General features: G+C 49.0%; 1 protein-coding gene across 1 annotated transcript in view; it reads right to left on the bottom strand.

Annotated features, from left to right (window-relative positions):
• Positions 1-373: 373 nt before the first annotated feature.
• The window catches only part of LOC148596033 (uncharacterized), a 47,467-nt gene continuing 24,877 nt past the window's right edge, over positions 374-22,963 (bottom strand). The window contains exons 16-19 of the mRNA XM_088534528.1: positions 10,670-10,747; positions 8,629-8,901; positions 5,503-5,747; positions 374-497 (exon numbers count right to left, since the gene is read on the bottom strand). Coding sequence (XP_088390654.1) covers positions 374-497; positions 5,503-5,747; positions 8,629-8,901; positions 10,670-10,747 — 720 coding nt within the window. The remainder of the gene's footprint in view (positions 498-5,502; positions 5,748-8,628; positions 8,902-10,669; positions 10,748-22,963) is intronic.

The raw sequence follows: 22,963 nt of genomic DNA, 5'->3' as shown, positions 1-22,963 counted from the left end.
ATACACAGCACGTTTCTTCTGCGCTAAAACTCCTTCCCAGCTGCAACGCTTCCCTCTCCTGAAGCTGTTCTCTGTGGAGGCCCTGCAGCTACTCATCTCAACTACCAAAGCTGCACCCCGCGCCCTTGGAGAGGCCTTGCAAGGCACAGCTGGAGCTCAAGGCGTGACTGGAGGGGGATGCCCAGGAGGCTCCATCTCTCCGCCTAGCAGGGGACTGGGACAACACTCACACGCAGGGCAGCACTGGGGGCTCCTGCTGGCGCAGGGCCACCCGCTCCCAAGGGACACCCAGACCCGCCCAGCAGGATCCCGCTGTGGAGCCTCCCTCCCCTCCGTGCTGCGCAGCAAGCCCTCCTCCTCCTCTTCCTCCTCCTCACCGCTTCTCCTCGCCCAGCTCCTCTTTGCCTGCGCCGTCTGGTGGCCTCTTCTTCTTCCCAAAGCAGCAGAGGAAGCGCCTCATGCTGCTCTGGGAATAGGGGCTGAGCCCCGAGCAGGGTCTGCGCACCGGGACAGCCGCAGGGGTGAGTCCCGGCAGGCTGCGGGAGGAGGGTCGCGGGCTCGGAGCCAGGGAGCAAGCTGCACCCAGCGGAACCGCGACAGGCGCGACAGGCGCGACAGGCGCAGCAAACGCCACAAATGCCACAAACGCCACAGACACCACAGACGCCACAGACGCGAGCGGGGCCGGCGTGAGCAGAACCGTCCCCCGCCCGTCACCACGGCCTCGCACTGGCCGCCCGCTGTAGGCAGGTCTGCGCTTGGGCTGCTCCCGAGCGCGGAGGCGCCAGGGCGGGCCGGGCCGGGGGACGAGGGCGCAGGGGGCCGGTTGTCCCCTGTGTAAAGGCGACCGCGAGGCTGGGCGAGCCTGGAGGCGCCTCGGGGGGTCTCTGCCCCACGGCTCTGCCGCCCTGCGAGGCCGGCCCACAGACCCGGTGCCCCGTGAGGGAAAGGGGCGGGTTACAACTCCTCGAGCTCGGGTTTCTCTCTCTTGCCTCTCCAGGTAGTGCAGCTGAATGCGGATGCTCTCCTGCCAGGTGGGTGCTGCCCTCAAGCCTGGGCCTGGCCTTGCTCGTATCCAGCAGGGTGTCATCGCCGTCAGCGCCCGCAGCCACGAGGGGCCCGCAGGGTGTGAAACCCGGGTGCCCCTTGCCCTGCTCAGAAGCGAGGCGGGCAGGTGGGGTCGGGCGCAGCTGACGCTCTGGGTCTCTCCAGGCAAATGCCAAGCGCACCGCTGTGTAAACTGCAAAGCTGGGGCTTCCGGGGTTAGCTTGGAGCAAATCATTTGAGAGCCTGGAGGATTTTGTACACCGCAGATTGCTCTGGTGTTGCTGTTCTAAAGGTTATGGTAGCACTAGCATATCTAGCATAAATGGCAACAATACGAGGCAAAGAGTAGCTAGCTTTGGTGCTCAGAGGACACAAGGTAGACGGGTATCCAAGTAGCCTTTTAAAAACAAGTTAAGCAACCTGAAAAAGTGCAACTAGTGCAGAATGCGCAAATCTCCTCAAAGCATTATGGGCAAAATAATTATTAGATGTTAAGCTCATGCGCTTGTTTATTTAGCAGTACTGTTGATTTGAGTACAGTTTGCAGGCAATTGGTTTGGCTAAATAGATGAGAAATTAATATCACAGGAAATATGGTGAAAGAAGACTATCCAGGCATCATTTAGTTCATGCCATCCCTGCCTCTATCAGAGTATTACTTTCCATTAAATGTAGCTGATCTGGCACCTGTCCCAAAGAAAAAAAAAATCCCTACAGAAAGATCCCACTTACAGAATAATGAATTTGAGGACCATTCTCAGTTGTACGCACCTACAGTGATACTCCTAGACAGTTCAGAGTTATGAAGTCTTACTGTGTGGCAATACAGTATTCCCTAGGCAATCTGGTTAGTGGAACAACTTGCTAAGGTTATGACTGGTAAAGTCTCTAAACAGTTTTTCCTAAGTTTCTAAACCATAAAAAAAGTATATAAAAATTATAACAAAGGGAGACATTTCTCTGTAATAGAAACATGACTATTAGTGGAATTATTTATTGCCATTGGGCAGGATTACAGTGCGAGTTTAGAGAAGGGATTGAGCCCTTTGAAATACTTCCTATTCCTTTATTGCTGATAACAATACAATTTAAAGCTTTCATGTTCCTTTTCAAAATTAGTCTTCAGCGCTTGATTAAGTCTTGTTTATTGCAGTGTTGTTCTCCTGAACCAAAGTGACAGAGCTACAGTTTAATTAGCTGTTTGTCTGTGTATTAGCACTTTGCTGTTATTTCAGACCTGATCTCTAGAAGCTAAATCAGAAGAGCATCAGAAGGTACAGCGAAATTTAAAACAGCCAAACCCATCAGACAGAAGAAGCCTTTTGCTTAAACGGCAACTAAGTAAATTTAGATTGCAAAGCCTAAATTTTGAGCCAAACAGGCTTCAGCTGCTAAGGCCGCAGTTTTTTTGCAAGAGAGCTCACAGCTGAGGTGAGGGCATAAACTCCCTGACAAGTATTAAAGATTTCAGAATAAGAACAATCAAATATGCTTGTTGATTAGAGAGCCAGATGTTTTAGTTGGTAAGGAAATTGTCTGAATGGTCTCTGTAATAATGTGTCCCGGAGCATCTTGGAATCAGGGCATAGTCAGACCTAGTTTGTAATATGCCCCTAGTACTTGCACAAAAAACTTCTACATTTTATGTTTTTTGTTTGTTTCTTTTTTTTTTTTTGGTTCACTGTTGGAATTTGCATCAATGTGCTTGGAATGATTAATATTTTAATGTAGGTTGTGGGGAGAAAAGGAAAAGATTGTACCTTCATGTTCTGAAGATAATTGGGGTTTGATGGAATTCACAGATTAGACCTACAGGTGAGACAGGAACTGGTAATTCATTACTGACCAGAAAGGGCTAGTAATGACCTGAGGGTTGGGACAGGGACACATGGGGTGATAGTGAAAATTCTGATTCAGATAGGGATGATCTATACCCCGAGCCCAACCCTGCTGTGCAGCTCCGACACAGTCAAAAGACACTCTGCAATCAGATTTCAAGGAGGCAATGCTCACACCTCCATCAGAAGGATCCCACAGTTGGGATGAGTTGGGGAAGTTGCAAGATAAATACACTAGGAAGGCAACAGAATGAGGAACCGAGTAGCCGTGCTGAGTCTTCTTATCGGGAGGAGACCGAATAATGTTTCTCCCCTGGAGAAAGGGGAGAGCCCCTCAGCCCCACGGAACTAACAGCTGCTGTGCAGAAACCTATAACAAGGGGGCTCCCCATGGTATTGAAAACCAAAGTACAAACTTTGAGAGATCATATAATAGTATAATAGTCACTGAGATCGTATATTTATATTATCCCTCAAATATGACTATATTATCTCTGAAACAGAGATTGTATAATGATCACTGAGGCCAATCATTGAAATCCCATGATTCCACCCTTAGGTGTACCTACATGGGCAGATGCCCTTTTAGAAATCCATCAAGCTGTCAAAGAGACAGGGATGAATCCAACCTCCAGGGGAAGGCAAGTGCGCATAACCAAAACTTGGAGGTCCTGGAGAAGCTAGTGAAGGAACTGAAACAAGGAGGTGGATGTGATCAGCCGTCTGCTCCCTTAGAGCGGGACAGAAGTGGGCCTCCGAATGCCAAAACTCCCCTCTGAATTGAGGAAGGAGTTGCAAGATTTAAAAATCGAAGTAGCGCTGGTCAGAGAACGGGCCAGCCGACACGAGTGCTATCAATAGCACGACGGTCTGAAACAAATCAAGCATGGGTTAACATCCCCATAGGAAGACACAAACATGTCACTCACAAATCTTAAGTCATTCTTTATAATCCTTCATAAAATGAGAGGTATCCTTTACCTGTTTTTCCACTTTGTCAGCCTCATATGGCAAGGCTCCTTCTCTTAAGTGAGTACATTTGGCATGGGATTCCTTGTCTCTCCCCTCCTACAGGTAGGCTCGCTTTTCAGGGTCAGCTCTGAGTCTCTTGACAAGATCATGAAATGTGTCCTGGACACCCCTCACTACTTCTCCTGTGATGACCCGCCTTGTTCGGCATATCTTCTCATTGCCTTTGCGTTCTTTCTGTGTCATTTCAAAAAGCAATCTTTTTTGTTAAGTGTTTCTTTCAGTTGGCAAAGTTCATTCTCTTGACTGCTAGCTTTGCCCTCAGCTTTATTCAGTTGCAGAGGCAAGCTCTTGCGGGGTTCTTGCGCACCACAGAGGTCTTGATGGAGCTTGTCCTGCAAACCAAGCCACTTAGCCTTTCTGCTCCAAAATCTTTGCTCAACATTGCTTCTTGGTGCCTCATGACGTACAAGTTCTTGGAGAGCAGAGCTGAGGTGGGAGCAGAATGATTTCATATCTGTCCCTTGTCTATCTTTGCTTTTTTGTGTCTGCTCCAGTTTGGAGGATAGTACTGCAGAATCTGTCTTTAAAGACTGCACTGAAGAAGGGTCTGTCCTAAAGCTTCCTCTCCGAGTTTAAGCTCTGTTTCAAGATCTTCATCTTTTCTTTCAAGGTTTCATTTTCAATGTCACAAACATTCTGTTCTGGTGACAGGGAGGCCCTTGGAAGCACTGCCTGGGCGCAGACTGAGCCTGGCTTTACCTATGTTCATATAGGCAGGAGCCTGCATATCCTTTCTCCGTCTTGTGTGCACCAGCAAAAACCAAGAGTTGCATGCTTCTCAGAGACCTTAGTCACACCTCCTTCCGTTTCCTCACTTGCATGCCTTTCACACTTGCACGCAGAGAGAGAAGCAGCCAGCCTTGCAAGCACTGGCAGAGCCAGGATCTTTGCATTTACAATAATGCACTGTCACATTCAAAGGCCACTTCCTAGGAGAGCTCAGACACTGGCAATCCCTACTTCCTCATAAGCCTGATGGAACAGCTTGCACAGAGGTGAAGCTCTTCATGTTCACAGGAAGAAATGTAGGGTGGAAGCAGCCAAAGAAGGAGCAAAGCCTCCTCAGTGCTAGGGCCGATGCCCAGAGCAACCTCCTGAGAGTCTCCCCCCATGGGGAACCCACTGTGCCCCTCACTGAAAGCCCCTTGGAATCCCAGGGAGGGTCGCTGTCTTCCTCCTGCTGCACTCCTGCTGTTCCGTAGCTGTACAAAGGAAGGAGAAATGGTACACCTTGAGTCCTTCTGTCACAGGGTGGTGGGGTGGAGCCACGGGGGGTGAGGCCAAGATGCGCAGCAGCTGTGGCAAGAGCGACACAGAGAGGCAGGATGGTGCTGGGGGCCGCTACACGCCTGCACAGTGCTGCAAGAGCGGGGCTCCCACCTGGCTGGAGTCAGGGCCGGTGCCACGCTCGAGTGCTGGGTGAATTGGCACTGCCACCTCCTTTAAGGCATTGCTGGGGCCATCCCTAGGTGAAGCTCTAGCGCCTGAGGCCTTGGCAGCAGCACGGTGGCAGCTCCTCACCTTTGTGGGGCTGGTGCTGGGCTGCGTGGGAGGAGGACAGCAGCTTCAGCCCTGCCAGGCCCACTTCTCTAGGCTGTCGAGGACCTTCAGCCTGGCAGCACCGCCATGGGGGAGATCAACTGTTCCTCTCAAGGCCATGGTGTCTGCAAACGTGCTGAGGGTGCGCTCTGTGCCATCATCCACAGCAGCCAAGATGGGAACGTGTACTGGCCCCCGTACCCGCTGGTCCATGCTGCTAATGGTGGGCCCCTGCTTTGCAGTCCTGCTTTTCTCCTCCTTCTCACTCATGTCCAGAAGGATCAAAGCACACTAGGGACCATATGCAAAGGGTTCATGCCTGACTATCAAAAGGACAGCACAAGCTGAAGTGAAAGACTTTCTCCACTTGCTTTTGCTTTGCAGAGAGAAAAGCAAGTGCCCATCACTGAACAGAAGGTCAGTCTTGCCAAGAAGGCTGCAGGGCACAGACATTTCTTCAGCCCTTTCGCCTTCACAGACTCCACACAGAGCAAATACCCTTCCAGACCCAGGGGCCTTGCAACCTTGCATGGCTAGCAGCAGCTCTCCCCCTCCCTCCTGCCCAGGCCATGGGAAGCCTTGTTCTAAAAGGCAGCAGGAGGCAAACAGAGCAGCCAACTCCAGGCCCCTGTCTAAAAAACCCAGCGGAGCTTTCAACCTCCACTGAGGAAAAGGACACAGGCTGCACGCTGCCAGCAAGCGGCCAGACTCCGATCAGTGTTCCCCCCTTGGCAGCAATTCTGCTGCTCCTATTCTGTAAGAGGGACAAGCAGCGGGAGGAAGAGGGAACAGGTACGTGCGCAGGGCGGGCCAAGTCAGGAAGGGGACGGGAATAAAACAGAGATTTCCAGGCTACAAGCTTTATTAAATAGAGTATTGGATGAGAACACCTTCACTTGAATGCAGCTGAATGCCATCTACACACCACTCCGCCAATATCAAGAGGGCACGTTTCCCCAGGCTTCCTTCCTCTCGAGATATCCACTCTTGGCAGTCCCCACTCCAGAAAGCCACTTCTGAGGAAGCCGCGCCCGTGGGAGGGGGAACAAAAGGCCTTCTGTTAGTGCTACAGGAGGAAAAGGAAGGAGGTCCCAAACCAAAGGAACCAACCTTTTATATGCAAATAGACTGTTCCTTCTCTTTCTTAAGGACAGTTGCATAACATTCTGTGCCACAATTATTTGGATCCGGATGAGGTTTTCACATAAATCTCCAGGTTGCAATTACCTCGCTCAAGTTCTTCAGTGACATTTTTGACCATTCCTCATGCACCTGGAAGTATACACAGGATACCCTTAAGTCCTCAGTAGTTGCATTCTTCTAGTACTATGTTCTACAGTCCTTTAAAACCCAAATGTCATGTGAAATACAAAACAGGAACACCACCCTCAATCCTGAGAAATTCTTTGTCCACCAAAGCACAGCATTGCCAGCACTCTATGCCATTAACTGTATCACAACACAATTGCCACTCATCAATTTTCTCTCAATCGGAATTTACAAAAGGGCATCAAAAAGCACAAGGAGGATAGAACCACACATGGCCAGAGGTCTAGTCCTAAAGCCACAAGCAGCATATTTACACTGTTTACAGTGAGTAATCCGACTTGTTATGCCTGCTTTTTTTCTCATTACAAACCAAAACTCTCTTTAATTTACTCAGTAGCAAAGGATTCAGGCCAGAACGAGCTGCCTTTCCTTGCAGCAGCCACATTTTAGACAACCCTTTTTCATGGCAGCGCTGTAGACTTACTGTTTAGGCACAGGGGTGCCCGAGGACAGTCATCTGGATCACCCCTCTGAGACCCCACAAGACAATGCCCAAAGCCGAGGAGCTCGGCTTCAGAACACTACAGGCATGGCCACAGCTACAGTCCGCAGCCATCTCCTTTCAATAGGACCCTGCTACGTTGCGGGTACCACAGCACTGAGTCACAATGAGAGCTGCCTGAATCCTTGCCTGAATTAAAAAGCAGTGAAGAGCGCAGCTTGCCCTTGCCTCCACTCTGCAAAGCAGGGAATGGATCATGGCATTCAGTGAAGAATTATTCGCCCCCTTCTCCAACTCTTGCCACGCGGGCCCCAAACCTCACCATTCCGTGAGGAACATGCTCTCCACACACACTGCAAAGGCTGGGGCACACTCGGACCAGAGCTATTGCTGAGCTTGCAGCAGGCTCTGAGCATTGCCTCACAGATTCTCTCAGGGTGATCCAGGGGACTGTGCTCGCCCAATTGTGAGGGTCATCACTGCTGTTTGCACTAGCAGACTGGGTGTCCTGGAACTAGGCATGAATGCATGCTCCTTTTCCCCTTAAAAGCTGAACCCTTCTCATTCATACTCTGTGGGCAGCTCATTCAAGCACATCATGCATGTCCAATGCCTTACCTCAGCCATCCGAGCTTCCAGTCGCTCTGCCACACAGGAAGCATTGCCCGCTGCGCTCACCATCAAAGAGTGGCTCCTGTCCAGCTCAGGAGGGTAGGCAGCAGCGGCTTCCGCAAGGCCTCCAGTAACTCTGCCTTGCTGCAGGTGTCTGCTGGTAACCAATTCATTTTCCAAATCCCAGATTCTGTGCTGTAGTTGCCCTACCAGGGAAGCTTCAGCAGCGGCTCTTCTTTGTTCCACCTGCTAACGGGTAGGAGCCTGTGTGTGAAGCAGATTGTGTGATTTCAGCCTCCAGGGAAGAACAACTTTCCCGCGACACCCGACGACAGTTTCCACACACCCCCTTGGAAGAGCACAGCCTTACTCAGGCGCCTCCTCACAGCCCTCAAGAATCCACGGCCAAAGCCAGAAGCACCACGTTACACAGCGCTTTCTGTTCACAGATGGAAACCTGCTCTTAGCACAACCTTTATGTATTTTGGTTTCCAATCAAAGCTCGGACTAAGAAGTCACCTCTCTCTCACCAAGACACTAGCCCCTTCTCTTAATGCAGTTCCCTGATTCTCCAGGGACTAATGTGCGTAAAGATGATGGTGCACGGAATGGCTGAGGACAAGCATTCCACAAGCTCATGGCCTTCAACAGACTCCTCCAGATATAAAGAGCCCATGAGCCCACAGCCCTGACCAGCACAAGCAGGAAACACTGAAAAAGGACAGCAGTACAGAAGAGATGAAGGACAAGGCACAAATGGACTGAGCATGCCATTGCCAAGTACGTTACCTGCAGAAAGAGATTGACTTCCCGTAGTTTTTGCCTTAGCTCTTGCCCGGCCTTTTCTTCACTCTCTCTTTTATACTCTTTCATGTGGCTGCGATTTAGCCTCTTGTGAGACCTGAGGGCAGCCACCTCTTCTTCCACCTGACGCTTCCTCTTCCGCAGGTTTGCCTGGCTCCCATGCATGCAAGTCAGCTCTTCTCGCAAACCTTCGTTTGCTTTCTTGAGCTGCCTCGAGTTTCTCTGCTCTGCAGAGAGCCAGTTGCAAAGTTCATGCACCTGCACACAGCCAAGGGACAGGCAGAGAGGCTTAAGCATACGCAGTCCTTTGCAAACCAGGCAGGCTGGGTGCTGAGACTGTTTGTCACCAGCTCACTCAGTTTTAAAACCAAGTGAAAGCCATGCTCCTCTGCTAAAAGAAGGTCCACCTCTTTTAAAGGTGTCCCAGAAGACCACATCAAGTTTCCCACCCTTCTCGGGTCTCCTCCAGCAGTCCCCTAGCCAATAAAGGCTTCACCTACACACCACAAACTAGGGGATTTGCACCCCTGAGGACAGGTTCAAAAGCACCAGGGCTCTTCTTCAGGGAGCACCTCATATACTCCCAGGAGATCACATATCCACATATCCTCCTTCTCCTTTCCTCAGGAACATACATCATGCGGGGTGTTCTGCATGCAGCGGGGCTGCCAGCAGTCTTCCAGGCTTGCCTCACAGGCAGCACTGCCTGACTTCGTCAACACCGCTCCAGAAAGCAGCTTTCTAAGCCGTGGAGGAAGAAGCCCTATTCGCTCTGGATCAACGTGGCAGATTCTTTCCAAGAACTTTTAGCAAGTATCAGGGTTCCAGTAGGCCCCAAAGGTCAACTGCTACTCTTGCGGCTTCCTTTCTCCTCAGAAATTCACCTTTTCCACACCACTACTCTGGCACCGCAGCACTCCCTCCCTTTCAGAAAGATTACTTAGATGTTTCCAGGGATCAGAAGAAAGCCCCTTCATATCCAGACACAGCCACCACGTGAACGTGCACGTGAATACAGAAGTCAGGAGAAGAAATCAGACAGCTTTCCAAAACAAACACACAGAAACAAGCAGACCACAGCTCACCTTTGTTCTTAATAGGGCATTTTCGCTGCCCCTCCAGAAGGTGCGTCCTTCAATTTGTCCTGCAGATTCAACCAGGACTCTGCCTCGCGCCTCTCATAGGCTCTTACTTTCTTCAGAGCTTTTTCCAAGAGCCTTTTTGACTTACACAGCCAATTAGGGAATATCATAGGAGACCCAAGGACAGTCAGCCTTTTTGCATACATTTAGGTACGCACCAGTGAAGGATATTGCTCCATTTCTAACCTGAAAGACAGAGAATGACCTATAAACAACCCCCCAAAACAGATCCAAATCAAAGAAACAAGCAAAAAGAAAAAAAAAAAAAACAAATAGAAGAAAAATAAATAAAACATCTCCCTTGAAGTGGCTCACAAATAGTACTCATAGTGTCAGGGTCAATAAAAGGAAGCTTGACACCCAGCTTAGCTGATATTTCTTACAAATGCTAAAAAGCCATACCTGCTGCATTCTTTCTGCAGTTCCATGCTTTTCTTCACTGCTTCCTCCAGCTGGGCTTCTGCTGCTTGTTTCTTCTCTGCCTCCTCCTTCTCTGCCTTTTCTTCACTCTCACACTTTCCACACAGGAAGGAGAAAGGGCATACACAGCTCAGTAACGCCATGCGTAAGCACCAGCTGCACAGGGTGTTCCTCACAAAGAACTTGCAGGATGTCTCTCTATGCTAGCCTAGGGGCAGCCACAATTGCCCTGCCCTGCACCCCTCAAAACTGAAGGCCACCTGCTACGAGGGGCTCTGGGGAGAAAGGTGCAAAAGAGCCTGAGAAACAGCTTCCTCTGTCCCCCTGGCACCAGCAGGTGGTACTTAGCTATCCACATCAGTGGACAGCAGAGCTTAACTTAAAGCTTCAGGGGAATCAGCCGCAATCAGTAGGCAGCAGAAATCATCGACGGGAAGAGGGAAGTCAAGCAACTCTTGATGTACCTGCTGATATTTGTCTTCTTTCAAAGGCACGTGCCTTGTCCGTAAGGCAGAGAGCAGATCTTCCAGGCTCTTATGAACCTATGGAACAAAAAAGCCACACTGATGCTTTCCGGACTCATGCTCGCACCTCATTCAAGGGGTATTAGCAAAGGGAAATGCCACCAACATTTCTCCATCTCACTACTCCTTTACAATCTACCCCCAGTTTGAGCCCTGGAGCAGTTCTCCTTCATTAAGGACTTGTCTCCTAACTCGGCCCAAGCACACAACACTGCCTAGGCCTGTGGCATTGCTTTAGCAGCTGCACCTTGGCCTTTGGCAGTTTTCAGAGTTACTTTTGACACCTTCGAGCCAAGGAATCCACAGTCAGTAAACAGGAAAGGTGTCAGAGGTTTGGCAATGAAGTCTCCCTTGTCACAGCCTGAGGATGCCGCTTTGGGCTTTGCTTGGCACCAAAGCGATTCCACGAGCTAACTCGCTCTTAGGACAGCAACAAGCGCTACTGCCTGAGGGCTTAAGCACCAGCACTGCTAAAAAGCAGCAGACGCTCAAAGCAGCACATGAGTGTCAAAGCCTCTCCTCGCACAGTGCTAAGGCTGCACAGTAGCCAGGGAAACTCTCAACACCAGAAGGCCTTGGAAAGGGACAAACTAGAGCTGATCCCCTGTGGACTGTCGGAAATGATGTTCCCCTGGGCTCCCCAGGAAAATCTCTTCCCACAAAGTCCCCACATACACACACAGCTAGGCTCAGGAGCTCAGGAAGAAGAAAGCTTAGGAGTAGCCTACAGTGGCAGAGCTGTGCAGTTCTTCCTGCAGGGCTTCAATTCGAGCCGTGTGTTGGTCACTTCTGCCTTCCAGCCTCACGTTTTCAAGCTCAAGCCTTGAAAGGAAACACAGGGAGACAGCACTGTGAAGTAACGGCCCTCCAAATTCTGGATGGGCTTGCTGCGATGCAGCCAGCTCTTCCTCTTGCTTTTACACCACCCCGGAAGGCAAAGCCTTGCTTCACCGTGCCACTTCCTTACCGCCCCACTCGTTCTTCCAGGTGCTTTAGGCTAACTCTTTCCAAGGAGGCTTCCACAAGGTCTTGCAGTTGCTTCGAAGAAGACATTGCTTCCCTCTGCTTTTCTGACAGGGCCGCCTGCAACTCCTCAACGCAACGCGCAGTCTGAAGACGCTGCTCTTCCGACTCCTGCAACTGTCAAACCAGCCCCCACGGTACTCAGCTGCGTTTGCATACAGACAAGTCAAGTGCTTTGACTCCCAACTCATCTCTCCCAAATCCTCTTGCTTTGCCCTCTTTCCTACTAGCCTCTTTCTTCCATCCCCATCTTGTCTCCCTACAAGCAGTCCCCAAAACCGCCCCAACACCAATCCTCTTCCTTCTGGCACTTGTGACGCTCCTGGCGTCCGGGCGGTCACTCCTCCGTGGGAAGCATTAGTCGCAAAATCCACCCATGGCCAAATGGGGAGGCTGCAATTCCAACACTGTGCAGGCGCCTCTACCTTATTCTTACACAAATGGTGCAGAGACAGTCCCTAAACAGAGCAAGTGGCCCAAAACTTCAGAGCAGAATGCAGGTTCCTTCCTTCTTGGGAAGGAAAAGGGCAGGGAATGCAAAAAGCCCCCAAGCCAAGAAGCCAGGATCTCCACCGTTTCCCCGGGAGTGGACACCCTCCTTTGCCTAAACAAAGGCAAGAACACCCGTACGTGCCACAGATTGGTCAGGGCCTTTCCAAGGAACTACACTCCCCTTTGTCCAAGGGAGGACACAGGGAGCGCACAGCAAAGACCCTGCCAACCTTAGGCACCGGGGCTATTACACCAGGCAAGTCAGTCACTTTGAGGCCCTTCGATCTCCCGTGTGGACGTGAGGCCCAGTGCAGGCTCAGCCTGCACGACCATTCAGAGCACCTGCCTGAGATGCTGCTTCACGTGGACAATGCAGACCCCCCATCTAGCAAGGAGGGATGCTGCTTTCTGCAGCTTTCACACTGCAGCACCCTGCCCGGTGGAGGAGGAAGAGCAGGTCATTTGGTCCAAACTTCCACTGCCTTCACGGGTTACGACAGGCTGTAGTGACTGACTTGCTCACGTGCCCCTGGCACCTTTTCTCAGAATACTGCCCTCTGCTTGTTCATCATTTGCAGGGGAAAAACAACATTGCCAGGCTCATTAAAGTAGTTACTCTTTTTTGCCTACCTTGCCTTTAAGCCTGTCCAACTCTTTTAGCAACTGCCCTTTCTCTTCCTCCAGGTCCTTGCAAACACGGGTGGCAGCTCCCAGAGAGGCTTCTGACATCAGCTGCTTTCTACGAGCCTCAGCAAGCTCCTGCTCCAGTTGTCTGGCCGTGGCCTGTGGACATAGTTACATGCACAGGAAGAAAAGGCTTGGACCACAGATTCCACTTTCCCTTCTTTGCTCTTACATTTCAGAGCTGCTTCAGGCTTCAGAGGGAACCTAAACATAACGTATTTTGGCCACACCAGTGCGCCTCTGCACAGCTGAGGTCTGCTCTCTGTCCGCTGGGAACAGCTAAGCTTTGCCATCTTTTCTTTTAGCTCGGGGCTTCCTATGACTTATAAATGGCCAAATACTGTTCTTCTTGGAACAGCACATAAACACAGACTGCAGGCACCCACGTGCATCTCTGTTTAAGAAAATGCCAGCACTCTGCTCAGATGCACGTGGTGTTATTTGACTGCACACACGACTGTGATCCACAAAGCCAGGGCTTCATATCAGATCCTGTGAAAATGAAAGGTTAGGAGCAGCTTACAGAGGCAGAGCTGTGCAGCTTGTGCAGCTCTTTCTGAAGAGCTTCGAATTTAGCTGTCTGTTGTTGAGCTCTGCCTTCCAGCCTCCCATTCTCAAGTTCGAGCCTTCAAAGGAAACATAGGTCTCAGTATGGGAACCCAACAGAGCACAGATACCCACTCCAAACTGTGGATTAACAACATCTCAAGCAAAAACCTCCCTCCAAATCCCATATTTGCTAGCTGCCAAGCAGCAAGCTAACCCTTTACACCCTTGCCTTTACACCATCCCACAAAGCACAGCCTGGCTTCACTGTGGCAACTCCTTACCTTTCCACTTTTTCTTCCAGCAGTTTTAGGCTCTCCATTTCCAAGCGGGCCTTCTCACATTCTTGCAGTTGCTGAGAAAGAGCCAATGCTTCCCTTTGCTTTTCTGACAGGGCTCTCTTCAAATCCTGAACACTTTGCTCAGACTGGAGAAGTTGCTCTTCCAACTCCTGCAACTGTCAAACCAGGACCCACGCTACTCAGCTTCCTCTTCATACAGTCAAGCCACCTGCTTGCACTCGCAGGTCACCTCTGAAAAGCCCTGTTGCTTTGTCCTCTTTCATACTGGCCTCTCCCATCCCCATCTTGGTTTCCTAGGAGCAGCCTTAAGAACTACCACCATATCAGCGCCCACTGGCAAGGGAAAACAGCAGGTTCTGCAGGTCCCAAACTACAGGACCCCACACACCACAGGAAGCGGCGCAGGTCATTAGGTTCAAGCTTTCACCGACCTCACAGGTTACAACAGGGTTTATGGACTGACTTGCTCACGTCCCCCTGGCACCTGTTCTCAGAATAGTGCCCTGTGCTTTTTCCTTGGTTACAGGGGAAAACCGGGTTGTCAGGGTCCTCGGGGTAGTCACAGCCTTTGCCTACCTTGCCTTTAACCCTGTCCAACTCCTTTTGCAACTGCATTTTCTCTTCTTGCAGCTCCCAGCGAGCACGTGTGGCAGCTTCCAGCGAGACTAGGGACAGCACCTGCTTTCTGCGGGCATCGGCAAGCTCCTGCTCCAGCTCTCTGACCCTGCCCTGATGAAATAATTACACGCATCGCAAGAAAAGCAGTGCACCATGCACTGTACGTTTGCTTTTTCCTGCTACATTATACAACTGTCCCTAGAAGTGGCTCCCCAAATGACTACTATGACACTCTGCAGAGCAGCACAGTGCATACTTGGGCACCGTGTCCATTTGTAGGCAGATACTTGGACTGATTTGCCAAGCAGTCATTCTCTCGCTTGGGTCATCTTTTGGCAAGCCTCAGAGGAAGAAATAGGACCGCATCAGGAGAGGGGGAAGACAAAGCTCAGGACTGTGAGCAAAATCAGCTTCCTGAGCAACTGCAGCCCCCTTAGAGCCCTCCACACACACAGAGATTAACAAACACCTGCACAATACTGATGCTCTTCACTTTCCATACCAACTTATGGAGAATTGAGCCTTTCTCATCAGAAGACCAAAGAACCCTCTTTGGCCTTTGCTTGGCACTCTGTCCACAGTCTCTTGTCAGCTCTTCTCCTTCCCTTCCTTTGCCTCTCTCCACTCAGCTACAGTCAGCTTGATCCCGCTCCTCCCCTCAGGCCTCCTTAGCAGCAGTTTTCCTCAGCATACTCTCCCCTCCTTCCCCAATCACTTCACTTCCCTGCCTCTCCTCTTCTCAGCTCTTGCACACTGGGTGCTTCCTGCTTTTGAAACACTCCTTTGTGTCACCAGTGCAACAGATGGACACCAAATAAAATGACTCGCCCGCTGCGACACCAAAAGGATTAGGTGGAAGAAATGAAAAGAAAAATCCTGAATAGTTTTAGATCACAGTTTAGACTGGGCTATCATCCTCTGATCTCTGCTCGCATTGCAGCCTTTCCTCCTCTTTGCCAAAACCCTCCAAAATTGCAAGAGAAACACCACAAAGCAGACCAAACCCTGCACGGTGCATTCCCACGCATGCAGCGTATACCTGGAGCCTTCAGAAAAGTACAATTATTTCAAGAACTGACAAATCTTTACTTGTTCTTTATACTCCTTTACAAAAAAGAGAGGTCTCTTGCCCTCTTTCTCTACTTTGTCAGTCTCATATGGAAAGGCTCCTTCTCTTAAGTCAGGACATTTGGCACGGGATCCCTTGTCTCTCCTCTCCTTCAGGTAGGCTTGCTTTTCAGGGTCAGCGCTGAGTTTCTTGACAAGATCATTAAAACTCTCCTGGACAGCCCTCACTACTTCCTCTGCGATGACCTGCCTTGTTCTGCACATCTTCTACTTGTGCAACAAATAAAAAGAGCTGAGCAAAAGGAGCTGAGCTGAGCCAATCTTTCCTTCATTGATTCTTGTCTTATCATACATTGATTTGCTTACTTCAGCTTGCACAGGCCCTCAAGCAAAACCAAAAGCATTTGCCTCACATGGGGCCTCACTTCATTCTTTTGGTGTCATTACAGTTATCTTGGCTCAACAACGCTTCTCAATGCCTCATGATGTTCAAGTTCATGAAGAGCGGAGCCCAAGTGTGAGCAGAATGAATCAATTTCTGTCCCTCATCTATCTTTGCTTTCCCTTGGTTGCTCCAGGTTGGGGGACAGTACTGACCACTCTGTCCTTCACGTTCAGCTGTGCATTGCATCGCAGAACAGTTTCTCTTAAAGCTCCCTCATTTAGTTTCAGCTCTGTTTCAAGATCTTCATTCAAGCTTTCCTTGTCCTCTAAATATTTCACTCCTTCCCGCTGGCTCCTGGGTCTTACTTGCTCAACCTTTAGGCTTAGTACAGAAATGCCTTCTTGCACTCATTGATTTTCTACTACAGATCCTGCTCTCTCTCATCACTTGCAAATATTTCTGTGATATGCAGAGAAGACTCCCAAACTGTTAGCAACCATTGCCTGAGCCATTTTCTTCAGGGAGAAAGACAGAACCATGCGGAGTATGAAGAGGCAGCAATGAACACGGGCAGGAGGAGCTTCCCTTTGCACAGGACACTCAAAGGCCACGCCATCGTAAAACAAACTAAAACCAGCCCTAACTAGAAAGAACTTCAGGGACACGGCACGGCACAGAGCACCCTCGCTCACTAGAGAAGGCACCAAAATCCCTGGCTTCACGCAGCCCGCAGATGAAAGCGCCTTCCCCAGCCGCTCTCAATCACTGAACCTGGGACACCTTCAAATTCCAAAGCAGCATCGCACACAGTTCTGCAAATGATACCACAGGGACTCCTCTTCAGCACTTCACAGAAAACAGCACGCACCAGCATGCCAAAGCAAAGTCATTCTGCAGAGCCTAAGCAGTTTCTCCTCACTGAGAGTGGCACACATTCCAAGCAGCACAGCAGTGCCAAAGCCTCCCCTCAGACAGGCTTAAGGAAGATGCAGCACAGGACCCCGTGAAAACGCCCAAGACCAGAAAGCCTCGGAAGGAACCAGCAGCCGATCGCCTGCACACTGCCACAAACGCTCTCCCCTGGGCTCTCCAGGAAAATCTCTTCTCTAGCTGGCCCTACATACACACACAAGTAGGCTCAGGAGCGTGAAAAGGAAAGGGCAGGAGTGGCTTACAGAGGCAGAGCTGTGCAGCTCCTTCTGAAGAGCTTCCATCTTCGCAGTCTGTTGTCGCGCTGTCACCTCCAGCCCCGTTTTTTCAAGCTCCAGCCTTCAAAGGAAACATAGGGCTCAGTATGGGAACCCAAAGAGCACACACACCCACTCCACACTGTGGACTAACAACATCTCAAGCAAAAGCCTCCCTCCAAGGCCCATATTCCGTTGCTGTGATGCAGCAAGGTAATCCTGTTGCCTTTACACCAGCCCACAAAGCAAAGCCTTGTTTCACTCTGGCACTTCCTCACCGTCCAGTTTTTTCCCTCAAGAGCCTTATGGTGAATAGCAGGGAGGCACGGTCTTGTTCTTGCTGGGAAGCGGCCGCTGCTTCGCTTTGCTTCTCTGCCAGGGCTCTCTTCAACTCCTCAACACTCCGCTCAGCCTGAAGACGCCGCTCTTCCGATTCCTGAAACTGTCAAGCCAGGACCCGTGGTACTCAGCTTCATCTTCAGCATCATACACACAAGTTGACTGCTTTGACTCCCATGTCCAATCTCCCAAACTCTGTTGCTTCACCCTCTTTCCTACTGGCCTCTCCTGTCCCCCATCATGATTTCCTACAAGCAGCCGGCTCCAACTGACAAGGGAAAAGAGCGCTTTCTGCACGTCTCAAACTACAGTGGCCTGCACAGCACAGCACATGAGGAAGAGCATGTCGTTCTGCTCAAGGCTCCACTGCCCTCATGGGTTACGGCAGCATAGAATTAATGACTTGATCACATCCCACTTGTACCTGTGCTCAGAATGCTGCCTGGTCCTTCTCATCATTTACGGGGGAAAAGCAGCGCTGTTACCATCATTACAGTTGTTATGGCATTTGCCTACCTTGCCTTTAACCCTGGTCAACTCCTTCTGCAGCTGCCCTTGCTCTTCCTCCATGTCCTGGTGACAACGTGGGGCAGCTGCCAGCAAGGTTTCTGGCAGCGACTGCTTTTTAGGAGCATCAGGAAGCTCCTCACCCAACTCTCCAATACTATCCTAATGAAATAGTTACACACAGAGGAAGAAAAAGCTTGGAGCACGCACCATGCACTTCTAGTAGGGCACTTGCTATGAGAGCTCACAGAGACATTCCCAGACCCTGCTTCCTCACAAGCCTCGTGGAGCACCTTGCACACAGATAAGCTACTCTAATTCGCAGGAACAAACATATGGCAGGAGTAGCCAAAGAAGGAGCAGAGCCTCCTCAGTGCTTGGCCCACACCCAGAGCAATCGCCTGAGAGGATCCCCCCACAGGAAAACCACAGTGCCCCCCATGGAAAGCACCTCAGAATCCCAGAGAGAATCGTTGTCTTCCTCGGGTTCTGCACACCCACAGCCAAGGGACAGATAATACTTCTACTAGAGTGTTTTTAAAAAAGAAAATAAACCAGTGTCACTGAAGAGCATCCTCACTCTCAGCCACACCACTGTGTTCTCACCCCTTCCCCTGCCCTTCTTTGCAGCACAAGCTGCCCAAGCCCAGCATGACAGCTCACACAGCTACAGCTAACACCCATTCGATTAGCCTTTGCCACTCATCTCCTTCAGCAGCTACTATTGCACTTGTGTTAATTGATGGACGTCCTCATTCCACGTTGTCCCTGGTGCACTAGGTTTTGCATGTGCTTTTATCCATCCTATCTCTAAAGGTCAATGTCTGTTTACTTCCAAAAGTCTCTGCCAGTCACTTGTCCTCCACCATGGTACACGATCTACCTCCCAATTATTTGCCTCCCATCGACATATCCATTCCGTTGCTCCCTTAAATGTGACATAGGAATCAGTATAATTACCTCAGTTCCATTTTCCACAGCTAACAGCAGGGCTCGGAGTTCCCCGACCTGGGCGCTACCGTCACCTTCCTCAGTTACTGACCGTCCTGAGCTTATTTCCATGGCTGCTGCCTTGTAATTCCACCTCGTGCTTGTTCTTCGGGCAGAGGCATCAATAAACCATACTCTACCCTTTTTAGAGGATATAGTGAATTCTGGAGCTACCTTAATCGGTGAAGGCTTATGAGGAAGACATAATGTCATAATGTCTGAGCTTACTGACTGCTGTAGTTTGGAGGTCTTAGTTGGTCCTTCTTTTAATGATAACAAGTGGCTTATTCCTTCTAGCTAAGCATACAATTTGCGGATCTTTCCCTTCTGTGGGACACCTTCAGGAGGGGGTTGCCTCTAGGGATAGGGTTAACAATGGAAAAGGCCCCTGAACAATGATATCCTGTGAGGTTTGTAGTTTTTCTGCCTCTTTTATTGCACGAACTAAGGAGAGGAGTCCCTTTTCCCACTCAGAATGATGCTGCTCTGTCTCTTTAAAGGAGGTAGACGAGAAAAGCAGGGGTCGCGAAGGACCTGAAGCTCCTTTGCCGCAAGAGGAGGCATGTTCAGAGAAACCCCATTCAGCCCGAAAAGAGTCCACTGGATTTAGGGGGCCTAGCCTCTGATGGATAACGAATTCATCCTATAGGGTTCTAATAGCTTCTGCATGGATCGGAGTCCAATCCCACAGTTTGTTCTTTCTCAGCAAATCATACAGAGGACGGGCAATTACAGAGAACCCAGGAACATGTTTCCTCCAATATCCTAGTGTTCCCATTAGTTGTTGTAGTTCCTTCTTGTTTTGGGGTAGGCGTCCGTTTTCAATCTCTGTTAATGTGTCATTGGGCACAGCTACAGCTCCTGATACCCACAAAGTTCCCAGGAATTTAACTTCTTGCGCTGGAGCTTGACATTTGGGTAGTGGTACCTCCATGTCATGGTTTGTTAATAGTTGTCAAACAGTTTGAGCAGTTTCTCGTACACACTCTTTGTTGTTCCCACCTATTAGTATATCATCTATATATTGATAAATGCATATTTCAGGGGGTTTCTTTACTGTGGCTAGAAGTTTTGTGAGCGCATTATGTGCAATGGTGGGCGAGTGTTTATATCGCTGTGGCAATCGATTGTGCACAATCCCATGTAAATGCAAACTGTGCCTTATCTTTATCATCTAAGGGTACCTTAAAGAACATATCTTTGATATCTAGAGTGGCCATCCAGGGATGTGCAGCTGGTATAGCCATGACAATCTCAGCTGTACTAGGGACTACCGCTGTTAGTGGGCCGGTGTTATGATTAAGTATTTGGTAATCAATTGTCATTCTCCACTTGCCATCCGGCTTCTTGACAGGCCACACTGGGGAGTTATACGGAGAATGTGTTCGGCCAATTATGCCTCGCTTTTCTAAGTCCACAATTACTTCAGTTATTCCCTTCTTTGCAGCTGCGGGCAAAGGGTAGTGGGGAACATTGGTCACATGAGATGGGGGCAGGGCATGGGTTACTTCCAGCCCTCCTCCCGTTATACTTGCCTGCTCCTTTCCTCCAAAATTCCAAACATGAGGCAGATACCATCGCTTTCCTCTAAGCACATCATATCCTAGAATGTTCCGTGGGTGTGAAATTAGTACCACATCCACAGCTGTCATCCTCTTTTCCCCAGGCAACCATAATTGTGTCCTAGCGAGTGGGCATTTTTCTTTAGCACCTGTAACTCCACTAATCACAAAACATTTTTGAGAAGGTTTAATTCCTAATGATTCTGCTTGCAACTTGTTCAGAACACTAATCTGTGCTCCAGTATCAATCAAAAATTCTATACTAATTCTTTTTGGACCAACAGGAATTGATGTATAGGGTTCTTTGTTCTTGGACCATTGAAAAACCTGTATCATGCGGGCTGGGCAGCCCTAATCCCAATCCGCTTTGTTTAGTTTTTTGATCTCCTAAACTCTTTGCTTAGAGGCGCAAAGGGATTGTTTGTTCTGTCAGAGGCAGGGGGAGAGGGGGAGTTCTTGTCTTGTCCGCTTGAAGGAGAAGATTCAGTTGCTCTGTGTTGCAGGATTTCAACCGATTTTCTGATGCAGCTAGAGAATTGCCCCTGCAGCATAACGCGGAGCACTCCTAAAGCTAATGCTTGTCACCATAAATCATTGTGCAGAGGGCTGTTAATTTGATTTAGTGATGCCGGCAGACCCTGAAAGTATTGTGCAGGTGTTTGTTAATCTCTGTGTGTGTGGAGAGGGCTCTAAGGGGGCTGCAGTTGCTCAGGAAGCTGGTTTTGTTCACAGTCCTAAGCTTTGTCTTCCCCCTCTCCTTATGCGATCCTATTTCTTCCTCTGAGGCTTTCCAAAAGATGACCCAAACTATTCAGTACCAATAAAAGCAGAGTAACTGTGTATCTCGCAGCAGCAAATGGAGCCATTTGATCACTAGCCTGAGAGGAAGTGTTGTATTACTGTTTCCAGCTATTCCTTTTAATTAATTACAAAAGAACCAAGAGCAGAACTTGTCATTTTTACATGTCACACTTACAGGTACGGGACTGTTTTTTAGCTTCTCTCAGATGTTTAAATGATCATTTACAGTCAATGGTAATGAATGAAGGGTGAGGTTCAAACCAATATAGTTTTTATTTGGTAAATGAGCCTCTTATTTTCATCCTACCATCCTTTCATTTAAACTAAGCACTCTGAAAACTATTTGTAGGGGAGGATCATCTTAAAAAGTATTGATAAACTTGTTCTTTGGAGAGAAAAAACAAGGGGAGTTGAATTGAAACAAGCAAACAAGCAAACAAATACAAACTTTATAAGGCTTTGAAGCCATAGAATATAAGGAATTAAATGTTTTACCAGGACAAGAAAACTGCCAAACATAAGATGGAGGTGAAAGACTATCATTCCTTATTATAACATGACATTTAAAGATAAGAAGAATGCTCAGTCCCCAGCTTGGCACAGTAGGTAACTTTGCTCTGCAGCAAAAAACAGACAAAATGAGGTAAATGATTTGCAGCAGGCAATGTGTCTTACTTGGACTACTTTGGTGCACGAATATGCAATATTTATGTTTTATGGTTTCATTATGCATGAACTCACTAATTCATTAACTTATTATGCAAGATTTAGTACCCAGTAATAGAAATGCACATTCAAGACATCTTTGCTGCTATTCTTTTCCTTCCTTCCTTTCTTTACTAGTCTTCTTAAAATTCAGTTCAAGTTCTTGTTTTGCAACAACAGATTTTTAGAAATAAAAAGCTTGTCCCAAGAAGGAACTTGGAAGTGACATGAATTCCTTGTATTGTGCAGCACTCAGGCTATGGAGATTCATCACTTTCTGGATGCAACTGGAGCACTGAAAGACTTCACCACCTTCAGCTCTTGGTTACTGCTATTCTGTCAGAATTGCTACTCCACAGCTGGATGTAGACAGAGAGTAATTTTGAAACAGCAGCAAGTATCACCATTTAAGGCTATCGCACCAAGTCTGTGGATTGTTTTTGTAGTGCTTCCTTATTTGATTCAAGCAAAATCCACTTGATCGCTTTAAAAGGACAACCCCATTAAGGGATGCTTACCCTACCAACACCTTTCACTCTGTGTGGAAGACAAGAAGAAGTAGTTCCCTTCGCAAATGAACAAATGCTTGCTAAACAAACACCCATCAACAGAGATATTTGGAGTTGGGGTAGTCATTGGGCAGTAGCCCTCTGTAAAGTTTTCATAGGGGGAAAGCAACTGGAGAGGTGCACCATAGGGGCTCAGCAGGGAAACAGTTCTGTGGAGTCACATCAAGTGAGGCAGATGAGAGAGTTTGTCCTCACTGCTTCCTGATGAATAAGGTGAGCATACCTAAACAAGTACACTGGATTATGAGAGCAAATCCACCTGTGGCAACATAATCTAATTATCCTAAGAAAATTATTCTGCCATGTACTGTAGAACTATGTTATTACTTTATCTCCAGCGCAATATTACTTTGAGCTGTGATTTGAATATTGCCTCTAACCTCACTGGCTTCCATACAATGCCTATGTATCTTGGGGAGCAATACCTGCCTTGGAGCAAATAAAAATGTGTTAGCA

This window comes from Tinamus guttatus, unplaced genomic scaffold (genome assembly GCF_059628265.1).
Source record: "Tinamus guttatus ecotype Peru unplaced genomic scaffold, ASM5962826v1 Tinamus_guttatus_pri_ptg000035l, whole genome shotgun sequence".
Lineage (NCBI taxonomy): Eukaryota > Metazoa > Chordata > Aves > Tinamiformes > Tinamidae > Tinamus > Tinamus guttatus.
Note: the sequence above shows the minus strand (reverse complement) of the source record. Positions and strands in the feature narration are given on the sequence as shown.